This window comes from Pavona decussata, unplaced genomic scaffold (genome assembly GCF_977016875.1).
Source record: "Pavona decussata unplaced genomic scaffold, jaPavDecu1.1 SCAFFOLD_55, whole genome shotgun sequence".
Lineage (NCBI taxonomy): Eukaryota > Metazoa > Cnidaria > Anthozoa > Scleractinia > Agariciidae > Pavona > Pavona decussata.
The window spans coordinates 1,427,350-1,439,440 of record NW_028145477.1 but is presented as its reverse complement, the minus strand read 5'-3'; the positions used below and the strand labels follow the sequence as shown (position 1 = coordinate 1,439,440).

The 12,091-nt window shown below is 38.7% G+C and overlaps 2 protein-coding genes and 1 long non-coding RNA gene across 3 annotated transcripts in view; all 3 read left to right on the top strand.

Moving 5' to 3' along the window:
- Nucleotides 1-12,091, top strand: part of LOC146480182 (uncharacterized) — an 80,469-nt gene that overhangs the window by 26,550 nt on the left and 41,828 nt on the right. The gene's annotated exons all lie outside the window — the stretch shown is intronic.
- On the top strand, nt 1,833-11,720 carry LOC146480184 (acireductone dioxygenase-like). The gene is made up of 5 exons (XM_085110050.1): nt 1,833-1,929; nt 5,530-5,655; nt 6,272-6,391; nt 9,065-9,244; nt 10,919-11,720. The coding sequence occupies exons 1-5, from the start codon at nt 1,837-1,839 to the stop codon at nt 11,045-11,047; spliced, it is 648 nt and encodes a 215-aa protein (XP_084966176.1). The 5' UTR covers nt 1,833-1,836; the 3' UTR covers nt 11,048-11,720.
- On the top strand, nt 7,240-8,229 carry LOC146480185 (uncharacterized). The gene has a single exon (XM_085109967.1). It carries the CDS (start codon nt 7,270-7,272, stop codon nt 8,227-8,229), a length of 960 nt encoding a protein of 319 aa, XP_084966093.1. The 5' UTR covers nt 7,240-7,269.

Sequence of the window (12,091 nt, the reverse complement as noted above, 5' to 3'; positions counted from 1 at the left end):
GGACTATCTAAAAATAATTCAGACTGACAAAAAAAGTCACTACTTAAATTCTGGCTTGCGCACTTTCCGATGTAATGTCAATGTCAGACATATTGGCTACTCTTCTCTTTCTCCTGGTTCCTCTGAGACACAGTAAGGCTGATCGTAGAATGGCAAAGGATACCTTCGCCCTCCTCCAAGAAATGGTTGTAGCGTAGTCATCTCCGCTTTCTTTAACACAAGGCGGCTATGGAATCTCTTGCATTCATAATAATAATAATAATAATAATAATAATAATAATAATAATAATAATAATAATAGTAATAATAATAATAATAATAATAATAATATTAATAACAATATTAATAACAATCTTTATGCAGGGAGCCCACATGTTTTGCACCCGTGTTTACTTGGTTTTGTCTGCTGGTCAATCAATCTCCCGATTTTTTACCCCAGTCTCCAGATTTTCGTTGTTTTTAGGTTGAGATGTCTGCTGTTGGATTGTGAGCTACATTGACCAAGGATCTCTGGGTGCGAGTAGGCACAAAGTAACGGTAACCTCTCGAAAGTTGCTATCGATACAGGATCGTCCGGGTGCGAGTAGGCACAAAGAAACGGTAACCTCTCGAAAGTTGGTATCGAAACAGGATCGTCCGGGTGAGAATAGGCACAAAGTAACAGTAACCTCTCGAAAGTTGGTATCGATACAGGATCGTCTGGTTGTGAATAGGCACAAAGTAACAGTAACCCCTCGAAAGTTGGCATCGATACAGGATCGTCCTATTTCGATGAAAACGGAGAAAAGCTGAAAAAACTCGGGAAATTTCTTATTTTGACTTTTTTTGTGAAAGGTGAAATAGAACAATGACTATCTGGGAGAAATCCTTAAAAAACTCCACCTTATCTGAGAAAAATGTGGCACTTATTTCAGGATTCATAAATGCGAGTCATTTTGCGTGTAGATCACAAATCAAAAAGGTGATTTTTATGGAATTTTCCAGTTTCTAGATCCAGGTTTTTGTTGAAAAGTAGAATAGGCCTTATCACGGTTTTCGACGCCATTTTGACGGGTAGGCAAACAGGCTTGAAATAACAGTGTTTGTATCGGAATCCAATGTCAAATGATTTTCATAAAACATCGCTTCTGCAAAATTCATGAATTGGAAACTTTTTGTACTAGGAAAAGGATTTTAAGAACAAAATTGGAGGGATGTAGCTGTGACAGAAAGCGTCCAGTCGAGTTTTGAACTTTCCATACATTTCCCTGTATTTTTTCCCGCGAATTATTTTTAGCAGCAGCTCACGGCTGGTTCGCCATACAGACAAATGTATGGAAAGTTCAAAACACGGCTGGACGCTTTCTGCAATAGCTACAGCCCTCCAATTTTGTTCTTGAAATAGTTTTTCTAGAGCCAAAATTTTCCAATTCATGAATTTTTTAGAAGCGATGTTTTATGAAAATTATTTGACATCGGATTTCCATACAAACACTGTTATTTCAAGCCTGTTTGCCTACCCGTCAAAATGGCGTCGAAAACCGTGATAAGGCCTATTGCCGGAAGCGGTCACTGATTGAATAGGCACAAAGTAACGGTACCTCTCGAACGTTAGTATCGATACAGGATCGCTCGGGTGCGAATAGGCTGCAATTTACGAGTCATCTCGCGATGGTTCAGTACGTGTTTGGTTCTTCTAAATCGATTCTAGATGAAAGTCGACCACGTTGAATCCGTCCCTTGTCAAAATAATCACAGAAGACACGATCACAACGCAGTTTCATTGGTGGAAAGAAGAACGTTCATTATTGGTTGACTGCAAAGGACTCACTTCTGCCCAGTCCCCACGCAAACTGGATGTGTTGCGCAAGGTCGAAAGTGTTGCGACGTGTTGTCCGCTTTGAACAGAAATTAGCACCTTTTGCAAGTACCTTTCCAGCGAATCAACCAGTAAGTAGTTTTTCTTAGAATCTGCGTTCATTTTAAGTGTGGAAATTAGATAAGATTTTTAATATCTATGGTGGTGTGGTGAATTATAAGCCTTACACAACATAATGAAGACCTAGCTCTTAGACGTCTGCTTTGAATTCGAACGGTTTTGCAATGAAATAATACGATTTTGAAATGAAATTAATTATAAACTTATATAAGACTTACGACTATCACGGGCCAAATGCAAGGAAACCGTCTCGGCGAATCCACTGAACGATGTGTTTCACGGCATGTACTAAAACCCAGAACACCGGAACGAAACCATCGGAGCGACCGAGACAACCGCAACGAAACCACCGAAACATAAAAATGGCGATAATTTTTACTTTTCTCTCCTCCATTGCAAGTAAACATGTACTAACCCAAAACAACGAAACGAAACCACCGACACGACCAAAACGAAACCGCCGAAACGGCCGAAACGAAACGAAATCACCGAAACAACGGTCGTCAGGAGATTGGGAAGGTCTGTTTATAGCCAAATGCTCTCTCTCGTATTTATAGGAGCAAAATTTTGATTTTTTAATTATGAGTTTGTTTCAGGAACTCTTAAAAGTGATGTTTACCAGGAGCCGTGTTTACCTCATTGTTTTCTGCATGGGTGTTAGAGGTTTCATGGTACGGGGTGCTATTAGCAAAGGTATCTTTAAAATGTCGTATGGGTTGACGTGAGCGTTCAATATTTCCCTGTCAAGAATCCATGTGATAATGTCCTTGTCTGTATTAGTAAAAGGGGAAGTAGTAATGTAAATACTGATCAACAGAGGACGCAACTCAAATTCAACGATCTTTTAATATATATCTTTTAATATTATTTATATGTTTTTATGATGAATTGAAAGTTTAATCTACAATCAAGGCCATTTTTTCCTACGTAGATTGCATGAGATTGTCTTTCTACATTCTCGCCTATCCTGAACTGGAAATACATTAAGAAATAATAGGAAATTTACGTACAATCAACTGCCTGTTTAAGGTACCTTAACAAAGTACTTATCAGTAGAAGGCTTGTGATTGACACGCGAACAGAAGCAAAGTTTTTGCCTCCCAAGGGGCAGACAACCGGAAATCTATGGGGCGGGACAACTCCCAAAAACTACTTCTGCAAGTAAAACAAAAACAAAAAAACAGTTCTGTGCAAAATCGCACAGCCTAGCGAGGTATTTAGCGTGGAATTGGGACTATTGCTATGTTATTAGAAAATGGCTATGCGATTCAAAGAAAATTCATTCCCTGACGATATTGCACTCATCGCTATTCGCGTGAAACTTAACCTCGAATTTCCTCATCAAGTAATGAATTTGCGGCAGTAAGCTGAATTAGCCCTTATAACCCTTGCCTATGCACAGCCGTCCGATTGTTTGCTTTTTCTTTACAGCTGTCCTTATAAAAGATTTCTAATGGTCCTCCTTTTGAGTCACCATTGAGCTTTCCACAATCAATGTGTTAAAGGTGAACAAATCACATTATATGTTTGTCTTTTACGGTGTGGGGAGGGGTGAAAATGTTTTACTTGCTAGGGAGGGGAGAAAAGTAAAAATTATCGCCATTTTTATGTTTCGGTGGTTTTGTTCCGGTTGTTTCAGTGGTTCCGGTGTTCCAGGTTTTAAAGCCGCGGCCACACGAGCGATTTTTTGCTCGCGCAGGTGATGCGATTTTTTCAAATTTTGTCGCGTCGCCAGCGCGAGAGGGTGGCTACACGAGTGACAAATTCTAGCGAGTTTGGCGACAAATAGAATGCTGCGTGAATCGTATACTTCATGAGACCTGGCGCCCTGACCTGGCGCTATAAACAGACATGGCGGACGGCCCTTTCGGACGAGGATATTGTTTTATCGCCTATTTGCATTCTTCTTCTTGACGATAAAAGGCAAACAAAGGAAGAAGAAAATTAAGAAAATGTCAACGTGGGTCCGTCCGTGGTTCGCAAAGAGAAAGGAACAAGGATTTTACTATCAACTTTTGACGGAAAATTCAGTCGTTGATATCCCGGCGTTTCCTGAGCTATTGCGGATGACGAGGCTTAGTTGCAGGGTGGCTACACGGGCGCCATCTCTACGATTTTGTCGCGAAAATTTCAATTCTGGCGACTTTTTTCTTGCGATTTTTTCACCTGTCGCATCGCAAGTTCGAGGGTGGCTACACGTGCGATTTTCATCTCGCGCTGGCGACGCGACAAAATTTGAAAAAATCGCATCACCTGCGCGAGCAAAAAATCGCTCGTGTGGCCGCGGCTTAATACATGGCGTGTTTCACTGCGTAAGGCCTTGGTCAAATGTCAAACTTTTCATGAAACCAACCAAATTGTAATGAGGGTCGGTAATAAACAGGTTGCGGTCTTTGTTGGCCTTGAAAATGCAGGGGCACCCAACGGATCGTGTTGGTAAATTATCTGTTCGGAAGGCCCTCAATCCCCTACAATTTTCTAAAGGGAATTTTCACCTTGAACGTTCGTGATATGGGAAATTTAAGGCCTAGTGTTTTCGGACTGATAAAAATTTGGTTTCCTGTACCAAGAAAAGGTGAGCTAAGATTTTTGGAAAGGAAATTGGACCTAGTAATTTCGACAAGACTAAAATTCCCCTAGAATGACCGAACAGATAAAAATATTTTAACAATTGGCCTGAAATGAACCTACAGAGCTTTAAAGGCACTCCTGATAGCCTAAAATTGCGTTTCAAATGGAAAGTTCAAAACACAACTGAAGGCTTTCTGGCACAGCTACATCCCTCCAAATTTTTTCTTAAAATCCTTTTCCTTGTGCCAAAAGTTTCCAATTCATGAATTTTTCAGAAGAGATGTTTTATGAAAATTATTTGACATTGGATTTCCATACAAACACTGTTATTTCAAGCCTGTTTGCCTACTTGTCAAAATGGCGTTGAAAACCGTGATAAGGCCTATCGACGACTGCTTATAAATGTTGAAAATTTGCAGACCTCTCAAGTCTCACAATTTTGTCGTGTTTTTCAATTTTATCCTTGGTTTAATTTCTATTTCCCTTTGTTTTAAACTCATTATCATACATTACCATACCCCAAAACAAAGGGAAATAAAAATTAAACCAAGGATAAAATTGAACCACAACATAAACCTGCCAACTTTTTCTGAGTCAAACGCGTGAGATTTTTGCCTCGTCATGAGCGTTTTTTTTTTCGAAAACGTCCGAGCCACTTCCGAAGATTCCGATGATTTTCCGAAGACTTCCGAACATTGCTGAGAATGTCCGAACATGTTTCGACGACCTTTGAACACTTATGATTCGAACGGATTGAAGACATTTGAAAGCTTTTGCGATTGTTATAAAAAGCAAAGAAATAATACATAACAAATCTCAAATTAAATGAAGTGTTTTCAGAACAACTTTTCCGGATTTGTGAGTCAGGCGTGAGAAATTGTCCTTGATGCATGAGATCGCTGTCTTTAGTCCGCAGGCCTGAGACTCACGCATAATGCGTGAGAGTTGGCAGGTATACAGTTGTAGGATGTTACTGGATTCGACAGGCTAGGGAGTTATAAGGTGACTTGTATTAAACAATTTGTTCATTATTGACGCAGATCATAATGGTGCAGGCATGGTTTATGGATTCCTCAAAAGAGGATCAGAGGCTGCCACATCAACTTGATCCACCTCAGCCAGTGTCCCTGGAGGATTTAGAGAACTGTGGTGTGCTGTACTGGAAGGTAATTAAAACAAACTTTAAGCTGGGGTGTATTGTATTGTTCAAGAAAATTATTTATCAGCAAATTCTAATAGTTCACCATATTCATGACTCGTCAGGAACTTCAACATGTAGGTGACTCTTAAGGACGATGATGCCTACTTTTGTTACCACGCATACGTTCTGCACATCTTGAGATACTCGGATTTCCTGTGGGTGGTCCCTACTAATACAAGGATATTTTTGCGCAGTTTAAAACGATGCGGAGAAAGCAGAACTTAGCAAATGCTCTTGGTGTCCAAAAAGAAAATTGGGGTGACCATGCATTTTTTCAGAGATAGTAAAGCTTCAATTTGGAAATAAAACGCCATACATTGGTTTGTATTTTACTGTTTTTTAGAATAATTGTTGCTTAATTATCTCTAAAAAATGCGTGGTTACCTCCAATTTTTGTTTCGTTCAATAGCCCTTGCTCAGATCTGCTTTCCCCACATAGTCATATTAAACCACACAAAAATTACTTCTTTATTAGTAGGCACCGCCCTTAAATGGAATTTTCAACATTTAACAATTCACACACCATAGCAAAATAGATTCCATTATAATAAGTAATTTAACTTTTGATTTTGTTTCTTAAGTTGGATGCTGATAACTTTGAGAAAGAAGGCAAACTTGCAGAGATCCGTGAACAGCGAGGCTACTCGTACAGTGACTGCATTACATGCACTCCAGAGAAACTCCCAAACTATGAGGAAAAAGTATGATAATTATCATTCAAAAACTCATTAATAATTCATAAGCCCATTGACCTATCAAATGGTCGATAAAACATCATGTGCAGTGGTTTCAAAACCCGATAAAACCTCCTCTTTATTAGTGTGCGGTGTTTAATATTTTTCTCATATGCTAATTTTCAACGCTCACAAAAGTATTATTGTTATAACTCTCTTGACATGCGCTTTTCCAGGAATGTTTTTGAAGCCATTCCAAAAACTCGCAGCGCGTGTTTTATCTGGTCTAAAACCACTCGGCTGCGCCTCGTGGTTTTATATCCCAATAAAACACTGCTGCTTGTGTTTTAAACATTACATATTAAAAAGCTCTTCCTTCCATGATACTGTATTTCAAATAAAATTGCTCCACCTGATATTTTGGTTCTTTTCTCACTTTCCTCTCATATTCACACCCAGCACACAAGATCCTCTTTCTCTTGGATAACTTTTACGTTAAACTATCAAGATTAAATAAACAACTCAATTCCCTTGAAAGATTCGGAACAAAAAGTTCTACATGTATATAATGAAACATAAGTTTTTGAAGCATAGATGCCAAAAATCTGAGGAGGGCTATACTGATTTGCCCACTTTTATCAGTTTTTGTTTGTCGTGTATGTTAATTAATCTTAATTTATTTGTACACATTTTCTTTCATTCTAAAACTATTGTAAAAATATTTAATTCATATTTATATTTAATTCACAGTGTAATCAAATTAGGTAAATAATTCTACACTACCTGCCATATTATTGCCATATTATGCCATATTATGAACATATTATTGCCTGTATTATTATTATTATTATTATTATTATTATTATTATCCAAGCCAGGACGCAGATCTACAGTACCAAGCGTCAATGAAGACCACAGCGCCACTAGTCAAGAAAATTGTTTCACAAGCCTATGAAACACCAGAGGATGCCATTGTTAGTTCACTACAGCAGAGTGTGCGAAGAGAGAAAAACGAAATGTTTCGAACAAGACTGAATGACATGAAGAACTCTCTTACTCCCAAGACACAACGTGCTGTTGAACTCGCTTCTGAAAAAGGTGCATCTAACTGGCTGACAGTCATACCGATCGATGAGATGGGCTTCAGTCTGAACAAGGGCGAGTTTCGAGACGCTCTAAAGCTCAGATATGACTGGGAAATTGCCAACAAGCCATCTATTTGCGTGTGTGGCAATGTCTTTAATGTTGATCATGCCATGGTCTGCAGGCGCGGCGGCTTCATAATACAGCGCCATAATGAGCTAAGAGATCTTGAGGCAGACATGCTCGGCATGGTCTGCAATGATGTCGAGATTGAGCCCGTCCTCCAGGAACTCACGGGAGAGTCGCTTCCAAGCGGAGTTAACAGAGCTCCCAACGCTCGCCTAGACATCCATGCGAGAGGTTTTTGGGAAAGACAAAGGTCAGCGTTCTTTGATGTAAGGGTATGTTACCCCAACGCTGATTCTTATAGAGACCTGGACCTCAAGCAGATATACAAGCAGCACGAGAACGACAAGAAGAGATTGTATACGCAAAGAGTGATGGACGTGGAACAGGGAACATTTACACCATTAGTCTTTACAACAACAGGCGGCATGGGAGAGGAGTGCAAGAGATACCATGACAGGCTGGCAGAGCTAGTCGCAGCGAAGAAAGGAGATAACTATGCCACCACTGTCTCTTGGATACGTTCTAAAGTATCCTTTGCAATCCTTAGGTCCGCTTTACTCTGTCTAAGAGGGTCAAGAACAGTTAGAAGAGTAATTGGAAGCAACGTTCGAGACGCAGACTTCGAATTAGATAGATACCTCGCCAAAATCTAGGTCCTATGATTTTTATACATACTTTTTCTTGTTTGTTTTTTTTATGATATAGTTTGATGGGTTTTTTTTTTAGGTAAAAATCAATGAATAATGATAATATTGTTGTAATTCGATGAGATTTTTTTCCCCCTTTTCTTCAAAAAAAAAAATGTGCTTAAAAATAGTCTTTTTTTATCGAAAAGAATTGTAAATAAGTTTTTAATAGCTACTTTTAACCTGTAAATAACATTTTACTCGGAATATTTTAATAAAGAGATTATTTTACTATTATTATTATTATTATTATTATTATTATTATTATTGGATTAACAAATGTTATTTGCAGGTCCAGTGTTATTGTAAAGTGTACTTAGCTACAAAGATTAAGATTTACTTCTTTATTTCTTATATGCATACAAATACCTTCATGCAGTGATCATGACCCACAAACCTGTACACAGGTCTACGGGACAAAAACTAAAAATTTCAAGCACTAATATGCACCAGATGTCCCCATCCCCTCCCCCGCATCAGTGTACTTGTACATTGTCTTCTAGACACACAGGCTCAGCGTAGTACAGGGGAGGAGTGGGGAAAACAAAAATTCCCTCTTAATCATGTGCTAACTGTTGAGTTTTTCCCAAGACTTTTGTCCAGGATTGACCCAAGTTTTCTGTGAAAGTTATCAAAAGTTAAAACATGTCTGCAGTCCTTTACATAAGTAAAGTTTTGTTGCTATCAGTGATAAATGTAGCTTCATGTTCAACATGAACATATTATTGCTTGTTGGAAATTTAAGATTGTCAATTATAATTACCAAACTGAGCTTCCTCTTTTTGGTTTCTGCATTTTACAGCTGAAGATTTTTTTCCAAGAACACCTTCACTCAGATGAGGAAATAAGATTCATTTTGGACGGAAGTGGCTATTTTGACATCAGGAATAATGGGGACAAGTGGATCCGCATCTTGGTAGAAAAGGGTGATCTCATTGTCCTCCCTGCAGGCATCTATCACCGTTTCACTTTGGATGACAAAGTAAGCATTTTTTATACATAGCTATCTTAATGAAGAGAACAAGACTTTTGAATTTGAAAGACATGTTTCAGCAACTCCTGTGCCATCGTCAGTTTACAGATGGAATTACGTTATATATAGCGGAAAATTAGAATAACAATGGTATGATACAACAACTAATTACAAAGAAAGATTAAGATTTACATGAAACAATTGTTTATTTAGGGAGGGTTTCTCCCAGTGAATATGCACTGCCTCCTAGATTTTTAATTGTGTCTGTGTTGTTGCTTGATCTATGACAACAAAGCACTCGCTCGAACAAAGTGTCCGACACCTAAGTGAATCCTGTAGATGCTTGAAAATGTGAGAGGTCTTATCAATATTTAAGTGCTTGTTTATGCGCATGCAAATGTGTTGGGAAGTCTCGCCGACATAGCAGACACCGCAGCCTGCACACCTGAATCTGTAAACAACGCATGATTTGAGCCCTTTAGGGATAAGGTCTTTCACGCTAAACAAAGAGCCGATTTTGAACGAAGAAAACACTAGCTTAATATTCAAACTGTTGTCACAAAAACGCTGAATGCACGCGCATAAACGAGCACTTAAATAGCCACCTCTGTAGACCTTAAGGCTTATGTGAAAATGGTGGCCAATAAATAATTTAATTCTTTTATTTTCATGAAAATTAGCCTCACTAGCTTCGTTAACATGTGCAAAATTCAATAGTGGTTTTAATCTAAAATGAGGTTAGTAGGGCTTATTAATTTAACAAAATAATAGTGAAAAGAATAATAATTGGACTGCCATTTTATGCATAAAGTCTATGCCAACAGAACTTTTGCAAACGTGAAAAGAGCAACCACTCAAAAAACAGAATTTGTGTGACATCGCAACTATAGACACATCACAATTTCAGCGGTAAATTGCGCACTTGGGCTCACTTTGTCCAATGTTTGGTCAAACATCGTTGGCCTGTTTATCCACCAAATAGCTAACAAGCAAGCTCTTGAATCTGGGGCCTGAAGCATTAGGGCAGAAACAGTAAACAAAGCCTGTTGCGAGAGGATTGGGGCACCCATGTACACCCTAATCTTCTCACGGTTTGCTTCCCTTATTTCTCATGCCCCAAATACTGTATAATTGTGTCTCACCTTTGCAGCCTAACGACGGGAATGCTTTGTTTGGTACTTTGTTATAAATGGGTTTGTTATAAATTGTTGGGATCCCATTTGTAAAAGTTGAAGATGTGCATTGTAGGCTAACCACCGAATGCTTTGCGGCATGACCAACGTGATGTTGGATGAAAATGTTTTCAAGATTGTTTAGTTGGTGCTTAACATTGGCTGGCTGGACTGAAGAATGTTGTCTGTTATACCAGGGACTTTGTTATAATTGGGTTTGTATTAAATTATTGGGATCCCACCGTAGAAGATGAAGATGTGCATTGCCTACTAACCACCAAATGCTTTGCATGACCAATGTGATGTTGGGCAAAAACATTTGATCTTTTAGCTGGGGCTTAACATTGGCTGGACTGAATCTTGAATGCTGCCTGTTATAAATGACTTTGTTGTAAATGGGTTTGTTTTAAATTGTTGGGATCCCACTAGAAGATGTAGAAGATGAAGATGTGAGTTGAAGATGACAACAATGGGCAAGCATAAGATTATCTGTTACTTTCTTTGTCTGTAGGATTACATCAAAGCAATGCGACTGTTTGTGGGTGAGCCAGTTTGGACCCCATTTAATAGGCCTTCAGACGACCACCCAGCCCGTGTGGATTACATCAAGAAGATGGAGGGAGGTCAATATGGACAATAGAGTACGAAAGTGATGACATCACCAAAACTCAATTCCAGCAATTATGGAATTTGTTGAGATATTTTGAAAAAATATCCAATATCTTGTAAAGAGCATCATGAAAAATGCCTACTTGCCAAAAATCAGCATCTTATTGCAATATGGGGGGGGGGGGGGGGGGAGGGGGGTGACATATTAGTAAATATTGTAATGGGTCGCGATGACCCCATACAAATCCTTGTAATTTTGTCTCTGTTCCACTTTTAGAACAGAGACAAAACTAGAAGGATTTGTATGGAGTCCCAATATCTCACTCCCAAACTGCAATAAGATGCTGATTTTTGGCAAGTTGGCATTTTTCATCATGCCCTTTGCAAACAACAAATCCCATAATAATTTAGTAGTCTATAATAATAGGAACATCACGTTGCCTACATATTTATACATTATGTAGGCGTGGGTCTTTCATGGGAAGCAAATAGTACTACATAAGATAGTCAATCAATATATGCCCTAGGGTCTTCGGAGCGAGAATAGTAAGAGCTTCACATAATCACTGTGTGTGCGGTATATTCATACCCCATGTAATTTTGCTCATGCTTAACTTAAAAATGGTGTATTTACTTCACATACTTGCTGTAGTTGCAAAGAATCTGAAGCAATGCTCAAATAAAAGACAAGGAATTCAGTGCGAGATTGGTTAATGTTTAGTCTCACGGACGGGGGACAGGGGGTTAGTGCTTAACACTCAACTAGCAAGGGTGTGCTACAGTAAAAACCCGTGTGTAAGAACCTAGTGGTTTAAGAACCTGCTGGCAGAAATTTGCCATTTTAATACCCAAAATTATAAGGTTTAAGGTTTTAAGGTTTTTATTATTGTGCACTATTTATGGCTCACAACAAACGGAAGTTACAATATATAAGAAAAGTAATATAAAGATTCATTGAATTACATAAATGTAAAAAGTAAAATGTGCGCAGAGACCAAAGGAGCTTAGGCTTTCGAGTTGGTCACTGCCACGTGCAACTAACTGGCGTATAACGTGCAACTAAACAGCAAAAAAA

Coding starts and splice junctions, on each gene's coding strand:
- LOC146480185 (XM_085109967.1), top strand. CDS start 7,270: ATGAAGACCACAGCGCCACTAGTCAAGAAAATTGTTTCACAAGCCTAT.
- LOC146480184 (XM_085110050.1), top strand. CDS start 1,837: ATGTGTTGCGCAAGGTCGAAAGTGTTGCGACGTGTTGTCCGCTTTGAA. Junction 1,930..5,529: donor CCTTTCCAGCGAATCAACCA/GTAAGTAGTTTT, acceptor TTATTGACGCAG/ATCATAATGGTGCAGGCATG. Junction 9,245..10,918: donor GTTTCACTTTGGATGACAAA/GTAAGCATTTTT, acceptor CTTTGTCTGTAG/GATTACATCAAAGCAATGCG.